This window comes from Podarcis raffonei, chromosome 13 (genome assembly GCF_027172205.1).
Source record: "Podarcis raffonei isolate rPodRaf1 chromosome 13, rPodRaf1.pri, whole genome shotgun sequence".
Taxonomy (NCBI): Eukaryota; Metazoa; Chordata; class Lepidosauria; order Squamata; family Lacertidae; genus Podarcis; species Podarcis raffonei.
Window position 1 is genome coordinate 37,120,753 of NC_070614.1, and position 23,596 is coordinate 37,144,348.

A 23,596-nucleotide genomic window follows, 5' to 3' on the forward strand; every position below is an offset into this window, starting at 1 on the left:
CACCTCCACATGTTATCAGAGCATGTATAGGGAGGAATCGATGTGTGCAAGCCAGCCCTGTCCTTTCTGGCTACACCACGGAACCTTAGCACCCTGAGCAGAAGGTCCAAAAGGGAGATTTCAGAGTATTCAGCTATTACCCACTTACAATCCTACAGATGAACGAGAACCCTGAATGATCAGGGCTCCAGTTTGCATAGGAGATATCTAAGCACATCCAGCCCAATGTGTGAAAAGATCCCACTTCAGATCTACCTGCTCAGCATGCAGAGAGGTCAGCAGCAGTGGCTGTAGGGAAATTGGAAGGGCAGGCCTAGTGCGCTTGGTGTTAAAGGTGAACACCTGTAGCATATTGGTGATGCAGGTGAGTGAAATGAGAATGCCATGTGTGGCACAGGCAGTGATGGGTAGTGTCTATTGGGACTGGTTGGGCAGAAGGCAGGGAGGCCAACAGTAGGTGGTGCCAGAGCCAAGGACAGGCAGAGCCAACTCGTCCTCCTTCCTGTTAAGTTCAACAATGACAGAACGGAGAGTGAGGAACAGGAAGGGCGGCAGCCAGTCCGCCAGCCTATGGGCTGCTTTTGAGGAAGAAGGCAGGCAGTGGGGGCTGGCTGAGATGACGTTGGTGGGGCATTTGCCCATTGGCCCTAATAGAACAGCCTCCACCAGGTGTGGGGAAACTTACTGGTTCAGATTGAACAAACTCATCCTGCTACTGGAAGCCCACACAAGGACTTTGACTGGCTTAGCATGGCTTTCTCTCCCCTTCTCCCTGCGCACCGACACACACACACATGCCTCCAATCGGCTCTGGGAGGTTGTGAGAACCCCCAGAATAGTGTGCGGGGTTTGGGGGTGGTTCCATTGGGCAAGCAAAAATACAGGCACCAAGAAAACATTAGAACACACGACACTGGATTCCCTCCCACTGTGTGGAAGGCAAGGTCATGGCGTCTGGCAAGCCAAGGGTGCGAGTCCATCTAATCCAACGCTCTGTCTTCACTGCTCACCAAATGGCCCCCTTGGTGTGATGCAAACAGCTACCCTATGCTTGTCCCCAGCAACCAGAGGGAATCTCACCTCTGAACGCGGAAAGGCGTTCCTCCATATTTCACCTCATAGCCATTGATAAACTTTCAAATGTTCTCTTCCCTTTGGCTGTGCGAAGAAGGAAATGAACACATCTCAGCAAATACGTTTGATTTGCATAATCCAGGTCACAGAGCCTGACCCCGCCAACCCCCACTATAGCGCAGAAAAGGTTCTGCAGTGCTGGCAAGATGGGAGCCAATCTCCAGGACTAACCCTGTGGTTAAGTCATTCTGTCGCTGATGTAAGGACAGCCTGTTCTCGAAGCGCAGCTTGGCACTCGGGTCCGGTGTGAACAGGCGCACATGGGACACAATGCGTCGCGTTTGCCACGGGCGTCTGGTGTACGAATCTGTGCCAAGGCCCTGTACACCACACGATGCCTCCTTGCCTACACCTCGCTTTGCGACTCTCCTCTTTTCTACCCACAGGTGTCTGAGACGGTGGAGCTGCTTTCGGCGACCGTAAGAGGGGAGCTGACCCAGCTGGAGGAGACGCTGTCCCCACGAACCGAGCTGGTGGCCGTGGTGCGGAACACACGCCGCCAAGCAGAGGCAGTAGCGCAAACGCTGGATGGCATCCCTTTCTGGGGCGAGGCACGCAGCACACCCAGCGTCCTAGCAGAACAAATCGGCTACCTAGAAGATTACAGGTGAGATATGGGATGCTGAAGAAGGGCATGCACTGAGGACGCGGGTGGTGCTGTGGTCTAAAACACTGAGCTTCTTGAGCTTGCCAATCAGAAAGTTGGTGGTTCGAATCCATGCAACAGGGTGAGCTCCCATTGCTCTGTGCCAGCTCCTGCCAACCTAACAGTTCAAAAGCACACCAGTGCAAGTAGATAAATAGGTACCACTGCGGTGGGAAGGTAAACAGCGTTTCTGTGCGCTCTGGCTTCTGTTGCGCCAGAAGCGGTTTAGTCATGCTGGCCACATGACCCGGAAAGCTGTCTGTGGAAAAACACCGGCTCCCTTGGCCTGAAAGCGAGATGAGCACCACAATCCCACAGACGCTTTTGACTGGACTTAATCGTCCAGAGGTCCTTTACCTTTACCTTTTTTTGCACTGGGAAATGCTGGAAGAACGATGGTGGGTGTTAGTGCTGACAGAAAGATAGGGTTTCTGTAGAAATGGATATATGATGAGAAAAAGCGTAACTCCAGGGAGCATAGGTTTTCTTTTCATTGTTGCTTTTCAGATTTATTAGTACAAAAACACTCTTTAGGCGACTTGGAATGAAAAAAGCAGAGAGTTCAACACAGCATTCATGCATTCCCTAACAAAACAACAACCTCAATAATCTTATCAACAGTAAAAACACCAGCTGCCTATAGGCCTTTGTAACCTAACACAATCCACATCTCCCATCAGTGCACATCCCATTACTTCCTGCTGAAATCCTAGAACCTTTGTGGACCGCAGTTGTTCTGGCCCTTCTGAAATAGCCACCATGTGATAGGATTGGGGAAGAACAATCTAATAAGTACAGAGCGAACCTGCCTTGAACACACTATCGTTGTGTCAATAACATGTTCTTGAACACACCCATAATAAAACACCAGTCCAGAGGGGCCCCAAATAAGCTTAGAGAATAAAGTAGGTTTACATTAGTCTGTAAGACTATGGGCTGAACTGCCACTCATGATTTGCAGGCGGGTGGGTGGGAAACCCCAAAGTCCCTTTATGACGGTGGTTCTCAGAGGGTGTAGTGGGAGAAGATGGCAAGTGTGTCAGAAAGTTTCAAGGGCAATATCATAAATGTTTAGACATTTCAGTGTGGCATAGTAAAAAATTATTATTATTATTTGCAGAATATGGATAGATATCTTTTCAGGATGAGAGCAAGAACATCAAGTGTTTGGGAATGATCCATGTTCTTATGTGTAGCTGCCTTGTTTTATACTTGCTGGATGTCCCTATGACCGTATTATAAAGCAGTTGTGTCCTGTGTTATAAATCAAGCACTGCTAGGGATGGTTTTCTTTTTGTTTTTCAAAGTATTTCTTATCAATTAAAAAAAAAAAATCGGTGGGGCATGAGCAAATTTTTATTCTGAAAGCGTGATCCAGAGGGGGAAAAAATAGTTTGAGAACCAACCGCTGCTTTATGATGACCAACAAAAATGTCACAAAACAGCAAGCATAGGCGAACTTGGCCCTCCAGATGTTTTGGGGACTACAACTCCCATCAACCTTGCCCACTGCTCCTGTTAGCTAGGGATGATGGGAGTTGTAGTCCCAAAACATCTGGAGGGCCAAGTTTGCCTATGCCTGCAAAACAGTGAGAAAGCTTTTAAGTCTTCTAATCAGCCTGGATGTTCAGCAAAGTAGGAGGTACAGGATGCGGGAAGGAAACTTGGGGAGTGTTTTGCCATGATGCCTGCGTTGGTCAAAAACCCATTTTCGCTGCTTGGTGCCATGAAGAGCATGTGAATTTCAGGATTTAGCACACTGCACCACTGCCTGGGAGGCTTGGTAGGACAGAGGGGCTGATGGCAGAGGCCAGAGTTGGCTGCCTACAGGGGTGGGGTGGGGGGAGCAACCTGGCCGTGGGAAGAGGTGGGCAGAAGGATCGGAGGTGGAAGAAGCGGGCCGAGTGCGTCATCCTCACTCCCATCTCTCGCTCTCTGGCACCCCAGGTGGCTGGCCTACATTTTGCTGCTGCTGCTGGACCTCATCATCTGTCTCTTCACCTTGCTGGGGCTGGCGAAGCAGATCAAGTGGCTGGTAATCGTGTGAGTGCGCCATCTGGTGGGCACATCCGGGAGCTGCTGGTGTTGGGAGGTGGCAACTGAGAAGAGGAGAGAGGGAGGAAGCGGGGAGGGGGGAGAGAGAAGGGAGCAAATCTACAAGGCGTCTTACATCTTACACCAAGGGTCCGCAAACTTTTTAAGCAGGGGCTGGTCCACTGTCCCTCAGACCTTGTGGGGGGCTGAATATATTTTTTTGGGGGGAATGAACAAATTCCTATGCCCCACAAATAACCCAGAGATGCATTTTAAATAAAAAGGCACATTCTACTCATATAAAAACATGCTGATTCCCGGACCATCTGCGGGCTGGATTTAGAAGGCAGTTGGGCCGGATCCAGCCCCTGGGCCTTAGTTTGCCTACTCATGTCTTAAACGCACCCAACAGGGATGCACTGAGGAATTGCCCATTTGAAACGAAACATCAGCGGGCTTCAAGCTCTATGGCCCTCCCTCGGGGGACAGGGGGATGTTTAATATCAAAACGTAAAGGTTTGCCGTGCAGAAACGCACACCAACTGGGTAGGGAGACATTCCAAAAGGCAGCGCTGCAAGATCCTTTAGATGAGAGGGGTCTGCTTGCAATACTCACTTCATTTGCCAATATCCCAGATGAGCCCGAGTGGAGAGGCAAAGGAGTAGACCTGAAGGGTTGCAGACCTCACAGCTGGGGTAGCTCAGTTGGCAGAGCATGAGACTCTTAATCTCAGGGCTGTAGGTTCAAGCCCCATGTTGGGTGAAAGATTCATGCATTGCAGTGGGTTGGACTAGATGACCCTTTCAACTCTGCAATGCTATGATTCTATCAGAACCTTAGAGACCTTGCAACCCGAATGCTTTCCCTGGCCCAGGACTCGATTATTTAACAAAGGCAAAACCCCCGCTTTCCTTCTCACTGCAGCCTCTGTCAGTGTCCTCCCCTCCCCGCTGCCCAGTGGTACAATCTGCCAATACTGATGTGGCCCCTCCGTGTATGAGACCTGGGGCAATTGCCCCTACTATTCCAAATCCCACCACCACCACCAAAAAGGCCCTGCCACCATTCCACACCTCTTTCCCACCTTCATCGATGTCTTCACCATTTCTAAGCCCTCTTGCTCACTCCCGGTCTCCCAAGCATTCGCACCAGGCACTCCTGCAGCCGGGTTTCCCGTACACCATCCAAACTTATCAAGGACTATTAGTATTTGTTTGTCAAATCCTAATCGAGCAACCCTTTGAAGCAAAACCATGGCAATATCCCCATTCATGGTAATTAGGCAGCATGCTCACACCAGATTGCATCTGCTGTAGCCTTGGCCAACCTGGTGCCCTCAAGACATTTTGGACTACAACTCCCACCAGCCCCATGATATAGTTATGTAATGTTAGATTCTGATCTTAGAATCACTTGCCCCCTTCACTCTCTAGGTGGTTCTCCTTCACTTACAGTGGTACCTCGGGTTACATACACTTCAGGTTACAGACTCAGCTAACCCAGAAATATTACCTCGGGTTAAGAACTTTGCTTCAGGATGAGAACAGAAATTGTGTAGTGGTGGTGCGGCAGCAGCGGGAGGTCCCATTATCTAAAGTGGTGCTTCAGGTTAAGAACAGTTTCAGGTTAAGAATGGACCTCCGGAACGAATTAAGTACTTAACCCGAGGTACCACTGTAATTCCAAATGAGGTGAGCCAGTATGGAAGGGTCACATCCATCAACTGTCCCAATTAAATCAGGACATCCCATGGGGGGTGGGCTGTGCTCTCATGCAAGAACATGGGGTTCCCAAACAGACAAGAGCTCAAGATCCAAAAAGGTGTGAGATCGCGGCTGGACATGCGTCTCATGCAAAGATAGTGGCTCTCACATGGGTATTTGTACCCCGCCCGTCTGGCTGGGTTTTCCCAGCCACTCTGGGTGGCTTCCAACAAAGACCAAAAATACACTAAAATGTCACACATTAAAAACTTCCCTGAACAGGGCTGCCTTCAGCTGTCTTCTGAATGTCGGGTAGTTGTTTATCTCTTTGACATCTGATGGGAGAGCGTTCCACAGGGCGGGCGCCACTACCGAGAAGGCCCTCCGCCTGGTTCCCTGTAACCTCACTTCTTGCGGGGAGGGAACCACCAGAAGGCCTTCAGCGCTGGACCTCAGCGTCCGGGCAGAACGATGGGGGTGGAGATGCTCCTTCAGGTATCCTGGGCCAATGCCATTTAGGGCTTTAAAGGTCAAACCAACACTTTGAATTGTGCTCGGAAACGCACTGGGAGCCAATGTAGGTCTTTCAAGACGGTGTTATGTGGTCTTGGCGGCCGCCCCCAGTCACCAGTCTAGCTGCCGCATTCTGGTACATGTTAGAGGGTATGCTTCATATTCATTTAGCTGAGCCAGGCCATTGGCTTGTGCCCCAGAGTCCTGCACCACCGCCAGTGCCCATTTGAGTGCCTTCCTCTCTCTTTCCTGCCTACAGAATGACTGTCATGAGTTTCCTAGTCCTCATCCTGAGCTGGGGCTCCATGGGGCTGGAGACAGCAGCTGCTGTGGTGAGTTTGGGGCTGTTGTTGTTTTCTGTTAATGCATTTGGCAGAGACATTGCCCAGATCACTATTTCTTTCCTTTCAAAGTCCACCCCCCAAAAAAATCTCTATTTGAACCCTCCACATTCTCCCACGCCCTGCAGATCAAAGCTGCCGCCCCCACCATTCCAGCTTTGAGCCTTCTGTTGTGATGCCTATCAGAGTGACCCAGGGCTGTCAAAGGTGCTGGACTCCACCTTCTGCAGTCACACATTTTTGCTTAGATCCTGCTAGTGACTGACTGCAGTCAAAGAGACATTTGTTTCTTCCCCTTTCCCTTCAGGGACTGAGCGATTTCTGTTTTGAGCCAGATGGCTATGTGATGAACACAACCCAAGCCAGCACTGGACTCAGCCCAGGTAGGATTGGAAGTGCCGTGGGGCCCAGGGAAAAGTGGGTTAGCATTTGGGGAGCAAGGCTGACAACTTTCAAGCTGTGCCTTCGTTGCAGAAGCCTGATGTGTAGAGGTTCACCAGCGATCATGTTTCTCTCCATGCTGTGAAAAGCTTCTGATGCCAAATTTTAAAGGTATCAGGTCTGCTGTTAAGGGCAGAGGAGCAGACTGGGACTCCCCCCTCCGCCTGCTGGTTAGTTGGCAACCCTACCTGAAAAGTCTGGCTTAAACTCACACCTGACTTGCCGGCTCAGCTGCAAGGCCTACCTTGGGCTCATTGCCACTGAACCCGTTTCATGCAATCTAGATTGTCACCCAGACTTAACATCCCTGTCTACCAGAATTGAAATCCAGGGTATTTTGTGGGGCATTCCTTCTCCAGTTGATTCGCTTCTCAATGGGCCTATGACAGAGGTTCTCTGATGGAGACATCTAGTTCAGAGGTCAGAAAACTTTCCAGCAGGGGGCCGGTCCACTGTCCCTCAGACCTTGTGGGGGGCCGGATTATATTTTGAAGGGAAAAAATGAACGAATTCCTATGCCCCACAAATAACCCAGAGATGCGTTTTAAATAAAAGCACACATTCTACTCATGTAAAAACATGCTATTCCTGGACCATCTGTGGGCCGGATTGAGAAGGCGATTGGGCCATATCCAGCCCCCGGGCCTTAGTTTGCCTACCCATGATCTAGTTAATAATAAATAGGCTGGATTCAACCCCCTAGTTCCCTTAGCAGAAGCCAGCATAAGGATCCCGACGGGGCTTTCTCCCCATCTTTTTGATCTCACGCCTCCCTCAGACCTACTCTGGAGAGTGGAGAGGAACCCCCAGAACAGTCCATGGGGTGAGGAAAGGGGAGATACTTCCACTGAGGAAGCAGAAACCTCTTTAGAACTATGTTGAACTACAACCGGTACGACTATCCAAAGTAACAAACAATGAAACGGAACCCTTTTATTTATCCCCTCCTATTGTGAGGCAGTTTCCACTGCCTCCCAAACTGCGGGAGGCAGTGGAAGACAGGAGTGCCTGGCATGCTCTGGTCCATGGGGTCACAAAGAGTCGGACACGACTAAACGACTAAACAACAACAACATTGTGAGGTCGTGGTCCTCCCAGGGCTGGCAAGGTGAGGCGACCACCTTAGGCAGCATAATCCATAGGAGCAGCAAATCCAGCCTCCAAGGAACGCATCAGTAGCACATTTCTTCCAGTCTAGATCTGCCATCTCCTTGGCAGCCCCTCTCACCCAATTCTGCCTCCGCAGTGGCCTCTCAGAGGTGCTGCTGGTCTCCTCACATTCCTAGGTGGGGGCTGCCCTCCAGGGTCTCCTGGGCTCTGTCCCCACTCTTCATGATTCAGAGCGAGCTGCTTTCCCCCCATGACGGCCCTTGATTCCTAGTTTAACCGTTGGGTTGATTTGATTTCCCCCTTGTTTCTAATGTAGATCTTTATTTCCCACCACCCCTTGTTCATGAGGTGGATCTTCATTACCCCCCTTCTTCCCTGGCAGAGTGAGGAGACACATCATTTTGGGGTTCGCCTCAGGTGCCCAAACGTATTGGTCCAGCCCTGGATCCCCCTTCATGAAACTGAGTGACATGCCACAGACACATTGCCATCATCATAGAAACATAATCATTCCAGCCTTTCTTAACCTGTGGGTCCCCAGCTGTTGTTGGACTACAACTCCCATCACTCCTAGCTAGCAAGGCCAAAGCTCAGGGATGATGGGAGTTGTAGTCCAACAACATCTGGGGACCCACAGGTTGAGAACCGCTGATAGACTAAAGTGCCCTTCCTTCCAACATGACTCCTGCTTTGTGTAAGAGGCCAAACACCCGTGTTTACAAAATACAGTGGTACCTCGGGTTACAGACGCTTCAGGTTACAGACTCCGCTAACCCAGAAATAGTACCTTGGGTTAAGAACTTTACCTCAGGATAAGAACAGAAATCGTGTGGCGGCAGCGGGAGGCCCCATTAGCTAAAGTGGTACCTCAGGTTAAGAACGGTTTCAGGTTAAGAACGGACCTCCGGAACGAATTAAGTTCTTAACCCAAGGTACCACTGTATAAGAATGGGAGCCATATAGAGTCAAATGCATGAGGATTAGCCAATCCCCCTTCAAAATCCATAATTATGTGTCAGCTTTTCAGCCAGCGCAATTTGCCATGCTCGGGAACACCCGCTTTGCAGTGATAGCTCCGAGGTTACTTTCCAGCACCCGGAAATGGTTTTAAAATTATTAATAGTCACTGTGCCCACAAGGCGGGGCTATTTTCGCCAGGACCATCATGCAGGGAAGTATAAATCATCGCCTGCTGCAGCCTTGGTGGAAATCCCGCCTGCTCCCCTTCCCATAGGCAAACCACTGTTATAAGAAAAACTGCTCCCTTTCCCTTATGGGGTATTCCAGAGTCCGTATAGAGTCCTTAAGTGGGTTCCCTATCGGTCAGAGAAAATAACAGAGGCCAACCAGAGAATATTTGAGAAGCAAAGCAGCTAGTAAGCCTGATCATTATTCAACTGTTGCAACAGGGTCCCCACTCACCACACGCTGGAGGGAGGAGAACCCTGAACAATGGTGTTCAAGCCCTTATATAGACTTTTGAAATTGCCCACCCTGTAGACCAAGACCCCCAAAAAACATCATACATACATCACAGAAGGAGGCGGTCTCCAGCAGAAATCCTGCCTGCCAGTATACCTGATAATGGTCACTGACTGCATTACCTGGGCTATTCTTTTTGTGATGGTTAATACTTTAGTTCCTGAGTCCAGGTCACAGGCTCACCCTATACATACACAAATATGCCCTTCAGACAGGATTTGCAAGCAAAAAGATAATGGGAAGGCTTTCCTTATTTTCCTCCCTTACTGCAGAGGAATATTTGACGTCATTGGGAGAGTCAAAATGGCTTCAGGATTGCTCTCCCATACTATTTCAGACACATGGTTCATATATTTAGATATGTGTGCATTTATGAATATTTATTCTGTATCTGAGACCTTACAATTCTTGTAACACCACCTTAGGCACATAGGGGAGCCTGCGCTTCTGGAGTTAATAATTGCTGCAAGGGGAGGCGAGGCAATATTTGTCCAGAGTGAGAGAAGAAAGGGCGGCCCTTCCCAACTAATCCCCATAGCTCTCCCCACAGCAGCTACTCAACAATGAAATAAAAACCAAGGCACCGCTGCATGTCATGTAGTTAGACCCCCCATATATTGCTGAACTGCAATTCCCATTAGCTCCAGCAAGCATGGCCAATGGCCAGAGATGATGGATATTGTAGTCCAGCAACATCTGGGCGGGGGGGCACACAAAGGTTCCCCACCCCTGCATAAAGTGTCACATGGCCTTGTTGGGAAACTGTGTACATGCAGCTACTCACACAGAGTCAATTAAGGTTTGGCAGACAGCCAGAAGGCAATCTGAAGGAGTAAGTTTGCCTGGTAATAACAGAGATGTGGAGACCGCTCCCTGATTGGTCAAGCTCTCTCAAGGGAGTGATAATTAATGGCCTACTAACTGGAATGTGTTAGTTCAGTAGTTCAGAGTTCAGAGGTTCAGAGTTCTGTGTGTCAGTGTAGGAGATGTGAGTCGTGTCAGAGAGAGCTAACGAAAGATCTGTGTTCTGTTCCTGTAAATAGTCCACTGTATATAATAAACACCTAACTACAAGTTCCTGGTTCCTGCTTCGTCTATCCTGTCTGCAGCCAAGTCACCAATTGCTTCCATGGATTCTGCGTTTACTCTGCTAGGTCTGGCTAAGGTCCTGCAACTAGTCAGAAAGTTGCGAAACACCAAATAGGTTTTACCAATAGGCCTCTCCTGATGCTATCAAGGGCAGAGACCCTCTTTTTGAACAGGTGAAACCCAAGTTAGACCAAGTAAACACAGGATCCAGGAGGAGCATGGGAAAAGCCTGGTGCCTTGATAGGGAGCCACGGTCTGATTTCCTTTTTCTTTTCTTCCCAATCCCACAGAAATCCTGCAATACTACTTAACCTGCAGCCAAGACGTCTTTAACCCTTTCCAGCAGGTAGGCTTCCCTTAAGCCTTAAAGAAGTGTGCTGCATGTGGGTGCGTGGAGTGACTCTGGGCCAACCTATCCCAAATTCCCTACCATACAATGTTAGAATTGACCACTATGTCCAAATATTGAAAATTAAGAAAATATCACCATGCAATCTTTGTTTCACTCTCATTTGTGTCAAGAAGGGCAAAGAATTATGCAGGACCCTGAAACGCCATGGGCCACTCATGTGGTTCAACCACCCCTCTGCTCCCACCACATCCAGCCACATACCCACACAGGCAGGGCTGTCTTAAGCATATGCGGTGCTGGGGTGCAAAGATCTGCCCGTCGCCCCCCCCCCCAGTTGCCCAGTCCCTGGCGCGCAGGAGGGCGGAGCTGGCCGGCCACCTCAGCGTCTCGCTGGCTTGCTCACCCCCGAACTCATGGCGCAGGGGCGCCCGCAGCAGAAGAGCCCAACCAATGGGCAGGCTCTTCCCCAGACTCAACTCTCGGGCCCTGGACTCTTGGCCTGGCGCCCCTGAGAGCCCGGCGCCCAGGTGCCCTGCACCCCTAGCGCCTATGGGTAAGACGGCCCTGCACACAGGATTCTTCCAAGCATTGCCCGTGCTTTTCTTCACAGCAGTAGGGACTAGAAACTTGCTGTTCCTTTCTTTCTTTTTAGTTTTATGTCGGTGCACTTGGTACCATCGCAACATTGCAGAATAAACAAGAGTTTTGCCCATTATGATTTGCTGAACTGAATATTAAGCTGTCCCAGAATGGACTGGAAAGCAAAACAAAATCTCAAAAGCTATGTTTGTTTTTTAACCTAGAAATTCAGGGCCATTTCCTGTTGACACATCCCCTCAGCACAAATATTTAAACTTGCACAATGGAACTCCTTCCCCTCCCCTGGTGTGCCTCCTAAATCTGTTCTAGGAGTTCCCAGATTTGCATATTTGGGGAGGGCCCAAGCAGGTGAGGGGGGAGATTTCCATTGCGCAAGTGTAAATCCTTGAGCTGAGGAGACATGTTGGTTGGATGCAGCCCTTAAGAGATGGCATCGAGATGCAGATCTACATCCTTATACATTTAAAAGCATGTGGAATCCTGGGGCCTGTAGCTTCTCCCCCACAGAGCTGCAATTCTCAGTACGCTCAACAAACTAACGCTCCCAGGATTCTTTGGGGGAAGTCAGGTGCTTTCAGTGTGTGGTGTGGATTTGCCCTCAGTGGTTTTCTGCACAAAGAATAGCATGGCATTCAGCCAATGAGCTCTTGTGTGGCTACAGGCCTTGCCAGAAGAACTCTTGGAAGTTCCCCCCCTTGCGGTGGGCTTGTGAAGTTTTCTAACCCAACATGCCCTGTGTTCCTCCCACCGTTTCTGCAGAGGCTCACCATGTGCCAGAGGGCACTGTCCAACATACATTCTCAGCTGTACGGATTGGAAAGAGAAGCCATCCCACATTTCCCAGCAGCGGAGGTCAGTAGGAATGCCCAGATAGGAGGGTGGGGGGCAGAAAAACACTGGGTGCCTGGACTCTTGATTCTCTTGGCCCAGAAAGGGATCTGGTGGGTTAGGAGGATGAGGGGAGGGGAAAGGGCTGTGTAATCCATGGCTACTGGATTCTCTCCTCACATCCTCTGTGCATTGCAGAAAAACATCTTATCCATCCAGAGCACTTTGAACAGCACAGAAAGCAAATTCCATAACCTTATTGCTCTGCTCAACTGCCGGGGACTTCATAAGGTAACCCACACACTCTTATTCTTCCTTTAAGTGATCCACTGACACTCACTGGCCCCTCCACTGAACCCCTTTCTCCCTACTTGTCCTATACCTCTCATTTTTCTACGGCTGCATACCACTCCCACTGAAAGATGCCTCTGAATACGAACTGCTGGGAATTACAAGACCGGGAGAGCGGCTGTTGCGCTCGGGACCTGTCTGCGGCCTCCCCTTTGGGATCTGGTTAGCCACCCCAACACCGAAGCAAAATAAATAAATAAAGACCCCCTACGTTTTATTCTGGAACAATTACTATTATTTCAGCAGTTTTGCCGAATACTGTGTCCGTCATTCACAGCACGTACAATGCCGTTGACGAACGGTGGCTCTTGTCTCCATGGCATGACATTTCTGAAGAAAGCTTCCAAATTTATCCATTGTAGTACATCAGCACAGCATCCTTCAAACTGCCCAAATTAAACTTCATTCAAAGGACCGAATGTGTTTCAGCCAAAATCTTGCTCGGCAGCTGTTCCGAACATCCAACACATTGTCTCGTGACAATGTTCGGAATAAATTATTGCTGGCTAATAACCCAGGGCAGTCAATTGATGGTTCATCAAAAGGAGCCAACGATTATGAGAATGGCCTCCTGATAACTGGGAATCTCTTTGTATGTTTGAATGAGATGCCCCTCGGAGCTTAGAGAAGGTAGCATCCTGCCAGCTGAGAAGAGGAAGAGAGAAACAGGAGTTGGTAGTTTAGTCTTCAGCTGGTGGCTCTTGGCCTGATCCAAGGTGGGTTGCAACAGGAGTACTACCAGCAGGGTCCTAGTTAAAAAAACCACCCAGGAATCTTATTGTAGGTCCTGCAAGCCAGCCCTGGCCAGCCCTGCTCTAGGGAAACTGAGTTTAAGAATGACCAAAGAAGCTATTGAGAAGAGCATATGGGCAGGCCCGTTCTCCTGTTAACCCTGCTCTCTGTGTGTGTCTGTGCGCTTGCAAGTGCCTCCCTCTTTCTCCTAGGTTCTTTTCAGTACTGGCCCCAACTTGGTGGAACGCTCTGTCACAAGAGACTAGGGCCCTGCGTGACTTGACATCTTTCCGCAGGGCCTGCAAGACAGCGCTGTTCTACCTGGCCTTTGGTTTGGACTCAGTCTGACCCTTATGTTTCCCTCCCCTTATGGTTTTGATCTATGGGCTACTTTTAAAATGAGGCTGCATTTTAAATTGTATTTAAACCTGTATTTTAAATTGGTTCCCCCCTATTATATTTTTATTGTAATTTTACTGGTGTTAGCTGCCCTGAGCCGGGGAGGGAGGGGTATAAATATTATTATTATTATTATTATTATTATTATTATTATTATTATTATTAGGACTATGTGGATGCCCTGAAAGGGCTGTGCTACGATGGCATGGAAGGGTTGCTCTTCCTCCTCCTCTTCTCCTTCCTCTCTGCCCTTTCCTTCACCACGGCCGTCTGCAGTCTGCCCCGGGCGTGGAAGAGGTTCCAGAACAGGTGAGCACCCACAGCCTTGGCGTCATCGAGTTGGGCATCAGATTTAATGCAACTTTGCAAATGGACCCATTGAAGTCCCACGGGGCAGGGCAGCTGCTGCCCTATTTGTCCAGACATCATCTTATGTTGGTCATTTGTGACTTTAAAAAGCTCCCTCCCACACACACACAAACAACAACAGCCCACTTCTGCAAAACTTGAACATACGAAGCTGTCTTGTACTTATGTCACCTGACTGGCCAGGATGCTTGGACCGGATCCATAATGCAGATGCTGTTGGACTACAGTTCCCTTCACCCCTGACTACTGGCCATGCTGGCTGTGCCTGATGGGAGCTGGAGTCCAGTTGCCGGGCGGCAACAATTAAACAGGGTGATGGCTTTCATGCTCTGCCTTTGGACTTCCCAGAGAAGACATCTGATTGGCTGTTGTGAGAGGCAGGATGGAATGGATGGACCCCTTGGTCTGATTCAATAGGAGAGTGAACTCGAACCTTTTGCATGTGTACGGTGTCCTCCAAGGCTCAGCTCTGGCCCTTCCTCTTGTTTTCCTGCCAGATCTGCCTGGAATCGACACAAGACAATATCACCAAGGCAACTGCCTGCAAACAAGCAATGAACGTCCATAAAAATGGCAAATGTAGTTTCTTTCCCAAATGGATTTTATCTTAAACAATAGCAAACACAGTAAATAGAGAGTTCACTCGTAATATACCAGTGGTTCAGCACTTGGTGATATTATCATTTGTCGATTGCAGTAGTCTTTGTATCACCTCCCTGTTAATTGTTTTATCATTAAGATTTGCCTGGAGGTGATTCTTCTTTGCCACAGAAAACCGGACAAGTGGCTATTTGCCTTCCCGATTTAGTATTTATTCCTGTGGTCAGATTGTATGTGCAATTATGTGCAATTAAGCAATGAGCAAATACATCTTGGGAGATGGATAACTATCAGCCAGTCAGTCTGTAGCATCAGCTAGGTGTGTGGTCCTGTTCCCATGCAAAATTGCAAAAGGGTACTTGGCGGTCAACTTGTGGCCAGAGGCGTTCTAGCTGCAGCATCTGACATGCGGGCTGCAGCCTGGTTGACCAGGCAGCTTTCTATCTAGCTTTTCTGTCCTGTGCATTTAACAGTCTGTCTTGATGTGCAGGCATTTAGCAGGTGATGATACTTACCTCCATTCTGTGAAAAGCTTCTCCTGCTGATAAAGAAGCCCCAGCCCCAACCCCAGCCAAGTAACCAGCCTATGCTCTGGTCTAGCATCAGAGCCAAACTAGAGATCACAATTGTGTGAATGGGTTTTTTAAAGGAAATTGCAGGTACTATTGGAACCTGGCGCAGGGGTAGGGGAACGTTAACTCCTCATCCCTTGCTTCGAACCCAGTTCAGAACAGTTTTTTCCAGGTGTTGGGGTCCCCATTTGGAGCAGGACTGCAGTGGATCAGGGCTTTGCCATTTGCTAGGGTCCAACATTTTCCAATGCAAAACATGTCTTCCAGAACATGCTCCCGAGCGTGTCATGTGACCTGCACCTTGCCCTCGCCCTCGCCCTGGGAAAAGTGCTTTTGGGGGATGTGATCTCACCCGGTGCTCAAGAACACATGTTTTTGGGTGCTGCACGGGATTGTGGCCCCGAAAAACACTTTATCGGGGTGGCCGCCATTTTTTCTTGGGCACTTGGAAGGTATAGAATCCTTCAAGGAGAGAAGCATTCTCTGTAAAGTAGGACACATGGCCCGCTATGAGCCTAGTGGTACAAAAGAGGACCACACTCTCTTGCTTCTTGAGTACAATTGTGGGGCCACACGCTTCTTGAGAGGTCGGCCACACATCTGCCAACCTTGCCCCTCACTCTCTCTTTTTCTCTTTCCCCTCGGATTCCCGTCTAGGGACTCGGACTACGACGACATGGAGGACGACGACCCTTTCACGCCCCAGGCACGTAGGCAGCCGACGGTGCGCGCGGGGGGGGCTGGGCCCACCCTGCCCGGCTCCTATAGCCACTGTTCAAGCTGGGGCAGCCGTGGCAGCCTGCGCCTCTCAGCCCCCCCCATTTCCAACGCCCCCGTCTCACAGTACATGTGAGTAGCCCCAAGCGCCCACCTCCCAACCCCCCCTCCCCGCTCGCTCGGTCACGGTGCCCCCTGCGAGGCGGGAGGGGCTCGGAGCGGCCAGCAACCGGCACAGATCCGAGTGCGCGAGTGGCGGGGGGAAGGGAGGGCAGTCCCCACCCCTCCCTCCCAACCTGCATCTGAGTGCTTCCTCTCCCTTTGCTTCCTCCTCCTCCTCCTCCTCCTCACCTACTGCTACAGCATCGCCCTCATTCCCAGTCGTGCTTTCTTCATTTCTCTACCTGTCATTGCTCATTAGTTTCCTGTCTCCTGCATGCCATTCCTGTGTTCTAAAGCCAAACACATGGAGAGATGTATGTGTATATAGGTGTGTACACGCACACTTGCACACACTTGCACACACGCCAGTCTCCAAGCAGCAAGAGCACCCAGGGGTTCAAGTACTTGCCCTGGATTTGGCATGACTTTAGGATATATGATTTTATTTACACATATATACCACCTGAGCATAAGGGACGCGGGTGGCACTGTGGGTTAAACCACAAAGCCTAGGACTTGCCGATCAGAAGGTTGGCGGTTCGAATCCCCGCAACAGGGTGAGCTCCCGTTGCTCGGTCCCTGCTCCTGCCAACCTAGCAGTTCAAAAGCACATCAAAGTGCAAGTAGATAAATAGGTAACGCTCCAGAGGGAAGGTAAACGGCGTTTCTGTGTGCTGCTCTCGTTCGCCAGAAGCAGCTTAGTCATGCTGGCCACATGACCCAGAAGCTGTACACTGGCTCCCTCGGCCAATAAAGCGAGATGAGCACCGCAACCCCAGAGTCAGTCATGACTGGACCTAATGGTCAGGGGTTCCTTTACCTTTACCACCTGAGCATAAGATGGGAAAGCCCAAAGCATTAGCACTCTGATAAGGAAATATCATTGGTGGGGGGGGGTGTGATTTACTCCGCTGCCAAGCTCTTCGGAGTGCCACTCCCCGACAGCCCCTCTGGTCAGTCAAAGGAAGAAGTCTCCGGCCAAGTTAAAGAAACAAAACAGCGGTCAGTAGACCTGATCTTTATTTGTTGCAACAAGGTTCAAACACACAAAGAGTTGGAACCCTGAGCATGGGGTTGCATGAACTTTTAAGACTTATCCACCCCTTTCCCATAATACACTTCCAACAGCAGCATCAATACATCACAAACAGGTCATAAAGAGGGAGTGGTTGTCAATGGGTGACATGAGTACGTAGCTCACCCCTGTTCATCACCCCTATTTCCCCGACACCTTTTAATTACCCGATTCCCAAAGAACAATAAAACTATTTATACTTCTCTCTTCCTGAGTTAGGGCTTTGAGAATATCTGGTTCAGATACCCTCTGGCTTTAACAACTTCAACAGACCTTTCTTCCCCATTAGGTTTCCAGATATCCCAAAAGCCATAGCTTTGAATTCAGCACACAGAGTGAGCCACGCCTCAGCGTCTCTTTTCGGCTTCAGATCAGCCTGAAACGAAAGACTAGCTCCCTGGCTTATTGTTCTCCTGCCCTGTAGGTTGGCATGACATCCACCCAGATGAATGGGTCGGAGGCTTCCCCTCTCCTGAAAGAGCATCATAACCCAACAGTCTCTATGGCAACATGTCTATTCTTCACCAGCTCCTTTAGACATGTAAACATGGTGAAGTGAGAGCTTGGATGATAACAGGATGCCTGACTTAACAAAGAGGCTGGTTTGACCCGTTCAGCAGTTCCTTCTGTGGACAAACCGCAGCCTTACAAATACAAAATCACATGCATGGTTGAGACCCAAACCAACCCCCACAATCCTTTATATTTCAAAAGGTGCTCCTCCTCAACCCAAACCTGTATCCATTAAGTGCCACCCATGGACGTCCTTTGCCATCACCACCACAATCCAGCCCATATCAAGCAGTTTTCCATGGGAGTTGTGGATAATGAATCCTTTAGTTTCCTTCACTTCTCTGTCACTTACGTGTCCTGCTCTCCCATTCCCATTCCCACCCTGTTTGCACAGGAATTAGCCAGCAACTGCTTTGTCCCAGCACTCATTCTCACCCCTTATTCCCATCCCAAGACGGAAGCTTTCCCAAAATCCAGCTTTCCCAAATCCAGAGAAATTCTGGCGTGGATGGCATAGGCCTCCCTCTCCCTTTTGAAGTATTCTCAGCTGCTGCTCCTTTTCTCACCCAAAAGCTTCCCGGTGTAGAGTAAACTTCTCAAACAAACATTCTGTTTTATTCTTCTCCTTCCCTCCTTCTCGTGACCCTTTTACTGTTCTGTTTTGTTACTGCCCTGGCCCAACATCTGGGGCAAGATTCAGATCGGAATGTGCTACAAATGCTGCTTTAAAAAAATTGAAGCGACCGGGGCCAGATTTTTCTTAGATCTGGCTGATTCACTTAACCTGAGTTGTGAATCCTCTTTGTATAGTGGAGGGCTAGGCATTGTCTTCCTCCTACTTTGTATGAGTACAGTATCGTTTCCTCCATCTTGCCACCTTCCCAGGCCATGCCCATCCCGGTTTGCCACCTAAGGGAGCTGAGGCACTCCTTAAAGCAGGGTTTCCCAAACTTGGGCCTCTAGCTGTTTTTGGACTACAACTCCCATCATCCCTAGCTAGCAAGACCAGTGATCAGGGATGGTGGGAATTGTGGTCCAAAACACCTGGAGACCCAAGTTTGGGAAGCCTTAAAGCATCGCCACTTGGCTTCTCCACCCTGGAGGGCAGGGAATCCGAGCAGCAACATGGCACGGAAAAATACCCCCGACTTTTGCCAAACTCAGCAGGAGCCAGGGCCAGACTTAGCAGGAATCAGCATTGCTGTTTGGCTTCTCTGCCAAGGGACAAGGATGGCAAGTGGCAATGGCACACGCATGAGCACCTCTCTCTCAGTGGAGGCGGCAGAAGTGGTGGGACAGGCAGAGCATCGCCCCTTGCCCTTCTGCCGCCCGAGGCAGGCACTTCACCCTGCCTCTTGGGTGGGCCGGCTCTGTCCCTCCCTTTTTCTGAGAAGGAAGAATTGCACAAGTTGTGCCTGTGCATACGAAACCCTGCGAGTGGAGTTCTCCCATTAAACTTTCAAACACATACAACTCTACGATTCCATGGTTCTATATGACGGAAGGAGGGAATTCATCGACTCCAAAACACAAAGAGCATCCACAGCCCAGGCAGGCGTATCAATCACGCCTTGGTGAAACGAGGATCCGCCTTCTGGTTTATGGCTTCCTGAATTGTGACCAAAATAAACCGAGAACCATATAAATTGCCTGCTCTCTGGGAACTTGTGAAAGACAGGCAGAGTAGAGGCTTTTGAGTATCTCTGAGAGTGGATTTGACCTTCCAGTTCTGGGGTAGCGGTCTGCGGAGGGAGGGGGAGGGAGGGGGGACCTGTTTTCAGCTTCTTTGTCGGTGTTGCTTACAGGAGTCAAAGCGCTTCGTACAGTGGCAGTCCTCGATTTGAGAGCGTCCCCCTCATCGACCGCCATTCCCCACCCCCTTCGGTAAGTTTGCAGCATTGCACGGGGCCCAGATGTGGCACACTAGGGTGATACACAGTGGCCACAGCGGCTGCAGAACAAACCACTGTAGTTTTGTGGCCATGGTTGTGCTGCGAAAACAGTAGAGGGGGGCCTATTGAAAATCTGGTGAGCCAGAATGTAATGATGATGATGATGATATTTATTTATTTATACATACATACATAAAGGTAAAGGTAAAGGTACCCCTGCCCGTACGGGCCAGTCTTGACAGACTCTAGGGTTGTGCGCCCATCTCACTCAAGAGGCCGGGGGCCAGCGCTGTCCGGAGACACTTCCGGGTCACGTGGCCAGCGTGACATTGCTGCTCTGGCGAGCCAGAGCCGCACACGGAAACGCCGTTTACCTTCCCGCCGGTAAGCGGTACCTATTTATCTACTTGCACCCGGGGGTGCTTTTGAACTGCTAGGTTGGCAGGCGCTGGGACCGAGCAACGAGAGCGCACCCCGCTGCGGGGATTCGAACTGCCGACCTTTCGATCGGCAAGCCCTAGGCGCCGAGGCTTTTACCCACAGCGCCACCCGCGTTGTATGTACATGCATACATACATACCCTGCCCATCTAGCTGGGTTTCCCCAGCCAATCTGGGCAGCTCCCAACTGAATATTAAAAACACGATAAAACATCAAACATTAAAAACTCCTCTTGCTAGAACAGGACCATATACACACAGTGGAAAGCAAAAGGGGATTGTGTTTGCTGGTACTGTATAAGCAGTTTGATGCAATTGTACAGGAATTCTGCTCCCTTAAAGCTGCACGGAGTGACCACTTGTCAACTCCCAAGAAGGCTGCATTTTTTAAAAAAAAATAAAATGGACCTGAAGGGTTAAACAAAGTCTCCAAATATAGAATGCTGGGTTGAGGAATAGGTATACTCTGTGGTCAATGAGTACATCACGTATAAAAAGGGGACAGGATGGCAAATTTGGATGCTGCTAATATCCTGTGCGACCACAGTTGTCTGGCAGCACTTGTTAGTAATATCTGAAGAAAGGGCCACGTGACGCAGAAATGCTCAGGCAATGTTCAGATATTCTGCCTGCTCATTTTCCCCAACCTGAGTCCTGCTTATCTGCCATATGCGTTTGCCGGTGGATAGAGAACGATGAAGCAGTGAAGAGATGGCAAGCCTGTGGCACCCCTGAATTTGCTGGACTGCAGTCTCCCATTGGCCACATTCATGCCCTACCTTTAAAGCACGTCTCCCCCCACCCCTGCCAAAGAATCATGGGAACTGTAGTTTGCACAGCTACGATTCCCAGCAACCACAACTAGCTACACTTCCCCAGATACTTTGGGGGAGAGTCATGTACAGTGGTACCTCAGTTTAAGAACAGTCCAGTTTAAGAACAATTTGGTTTACAAACTCCACAAAAACAGAATTAGTGTTCTGGTTTGAGAACTTTCCTTTGGTCTAAGAACGGAATCCAAATGGTGGAAGGGCACCGGTGGCAGGAGGCCTCAATAGGGAAAGCACGCCTTGATTTTGTTATGTACTGAGTTGAATAGGATCCAAAATGCAGCAGTCTGATTGGTCCTAGAACAATAGGATCCAGAATGCAGCAGTCTGATTGGTCCACAGGAGCCACCCAATACAGCTCCAGGTGGAAGTGAATCTGCAACCTGATTGGCCTGCAGGTGAATCCCAGAATTAGCCAATCACGTGGGGCCCGTTGTGTAAATAATGTATATAAAGCAGATATTCTGGGGGAACTCCCATTCCTCTTCACCACAATGAGCTGAATAAACAGCATAAAATCCACTCTCAACTCCGAGTATATTTCAGATTTAAGAACGGTTTTGGTTTAAGAATGGACTTCCAGAGCAGATTAAGTTCATAAACCAAGGTACCTCGGGTTAAGTACTTAATTCGTTCTGGAGGTCCGTTCATAACCTGAAACTGTTTTTAACCTGAAGCACCACTTTAGCTAATGGGGCCTCCCACTGCCGCCGCGCCGCCGGAGCACGATTTCTGTTCTCATCCTGAAGCAAAGTTCTTAACCCAAGGTACTATTCCTGGGTTAGCGGAGTCTGTAACCTGAAGTGTATGTAACCCGAGGTACCACTGTACTTTAAAGGTGTGGCCGTGTCCTAAGAACAGATCGGAGCTGGGAGTCCAGTGACATCTGCAGGGCCACAAGTTCCCTGCCTGCAGCTGTTCCTATTGCTGTTGTGATATATCTCTTGGGTAATAATAACCCCGCTCTCCTGTCTATGTATTGCCCCATAGTATTCTCCCAGCATGAGAGCGTCTTACGTCGGTGCTAGCGAAGAAGTGGACCTTCCCTACCGGACCAGATTCCTGCCCTAGATGAACCCCAGAAGACCCCGACCCAACCCACCTCCATGCCATCCAACTAACACAGAGCAGATCCCACCCCCCAAAACACACACACCTCTTTCCATGAGGCTAGCCACGTCGCTGCGTCTTGTCTGCCCCCAATCCCCCTTCACTTGGATCTCTTCTTCACTCATTCCATTTGCCTGCCTTCTATAAGAACGCAAGAGAAAAGGAGAGGGGAGCAGTTATATCTCATTCCCATCCATATATAGGAATACACATATATGAATATTAATGCCCCGTATGCGAATATATGGGGCATTAATAGAAGCAGGAGTGATGAGTGAGCAAAAGGCCAAGGAAAGGGGATCAAAGAAGGAGGATGTAATAGAAAGAAGGAAAAGAGAGAGGCAGGACGAGGGTGAGCCAAGTCAAAGGCCAAATGAGTGAATAGGTACCTGAATGGGGGCTTGTCCGCACTTAGGTTCCCTCTGCTCCTGCCAGGCCCCTTCCATGCTTTAGAGCCCTGTGTCTGAGCACCCTTGCCCCTGCCGTTTCCCCGCCCAATCGGAGCAAACAGCGACCCACGGGAAAACCCGAATCGCTCAGACGCTGAGCTTCTAAGCCCCGACCTGTGCCTGGAAAGCACAGGCTAAAGTGTGGATGAGCCCCGAGAGAAGGAATGGCAGGGAACAGCTGGCGGTGCGTAGATAGGTAAAAATAGAGTGAACAAATGGACATTTATATGCAAACGAGGGTGTGCAAACGAGAGCCAGCGAACGAGGGAAAGGAGGCAGGGGCTGAAGGAACGAAACGAGGGGTAGGCTGAAAGCGCAGGCGGGCGAGGGAGGCTAAAATCCGAGCTTGAGATACGGGAACCGCTAAGCCACCCAGCGAGAGACACTCATCCCTGCTGCCCCTTCTCACTGTGGGCACACCAGACAGGTGGGGCGCACACTGCTGGGCCCAACAGGGAGATCCAAGGAAAGAGGGGAGTCCAGTAGGGGCCCAGAACCAGCCCTGCTCCCCACCAGCCTCCTTGCTCCGAATTAGAGCCCCTCCCAACACTAACAAGCATTTGGAATTTGCCCAGTTTAAAAATAAAAGGGAAACTTTATTTTACATGGCGTTTACGTATGATTGTGTGTGTGTGTGTGTGTGTGTAGGTGTGTAGTCCTCCGGGTCCTTCTGGGACAGCCTTCCCCAACACCTTCCAGATGTTTTGGACTACAACTCCTATCAACCCCACTTAGTATTCCTTTGTTGGTGAGTGAGGATGGGAGGTGTAGTCCAAAATATCTGGAGTGCCCCAGCTTTGGAGAAGGATGTTCTGCAGGCTTTGGGAGCCTAGTGCAGATGAAAGAACAGGGCAGAATTTAATGATCTCCCTCAAGTTTAAATTCTGGAACCCCTTTTTTGTTTTGCAGATTTGGCATCCTAAAATTTCCGCCGCAATTTGAAATACCAGTCCTGTAGAACTGTACAGGACAATACAGTAGAACTGTATTGACAAGGGGGTCTGCGACAAAATGTTGCCGTATCTATCAAGTTAGCATTCCTTGGCTATTTTCCATATTGATTGGGCTATTTGGGGCAGGGGGAGGGAAGTAATCCCAATAGCTGTTTTTG

At 49.7% G+C, this 23,596-nt stretch overlaps 1 protein-coding gene across 3 annotated transcripts in view; it reads left to right on the forward strand.

The window, feature by feature from the left end:
* TTYH1 (tweety family member 1) overlaps positions 1-23,089 on the forward strand; it is a 63,068-nt gene extending 39,979 nt beyond the window's left edge. For 2 of the 3 annotated variants that reach the window (XM_053361988.1, XM_053361986.1), the window contains 11 exons: positions 1,521-1,741; positions 3,728-3,823; positions 6,291-6,363; positions 6,680-6,755; positions 10,785-10,840; positions 12,206-12,298; positions 12,473-12,565; positions 13,923-14,065; positions 15,955-16,146; positions 19,570-19,648; positions 21,917-23,089. In XM_053361988.1, the coding sequence (XP_053217963.1) occupies positions 1,521-1,741; positions 3,728-3,823; positions 6,291-6,363; positions 6,680-6,755; positions 10,785-10,840; positions 12,206-12,298; positions 12,473-12,565; positions 13,923-14,065; positions 15,955-16,146; positions 19,570-19,648; positions 21,917-21,997 (1,203 nt within the window). In that variant the 3' untranslated portion in view covers positions 21,998-23,089. The remainder of the gene's footprint in view (positions 1-1,520; positions 1,742-3,727; positions 3,824-6,290; positions 6,364-6,679; positions 6,756-10,784; positions 10,841-12,205; positions 12,299-12,472; positions 12,566-13,922; positions 14,066-15,954; positions 16,147-19,569; positions 19,649-21,916) is intronic. The other variant, XM_053361987.1, reaches the window with a different exon arrangement.
* The last annotated feature ends 507 nt before the right edge of the window (positions 23,090-23,596 follow it).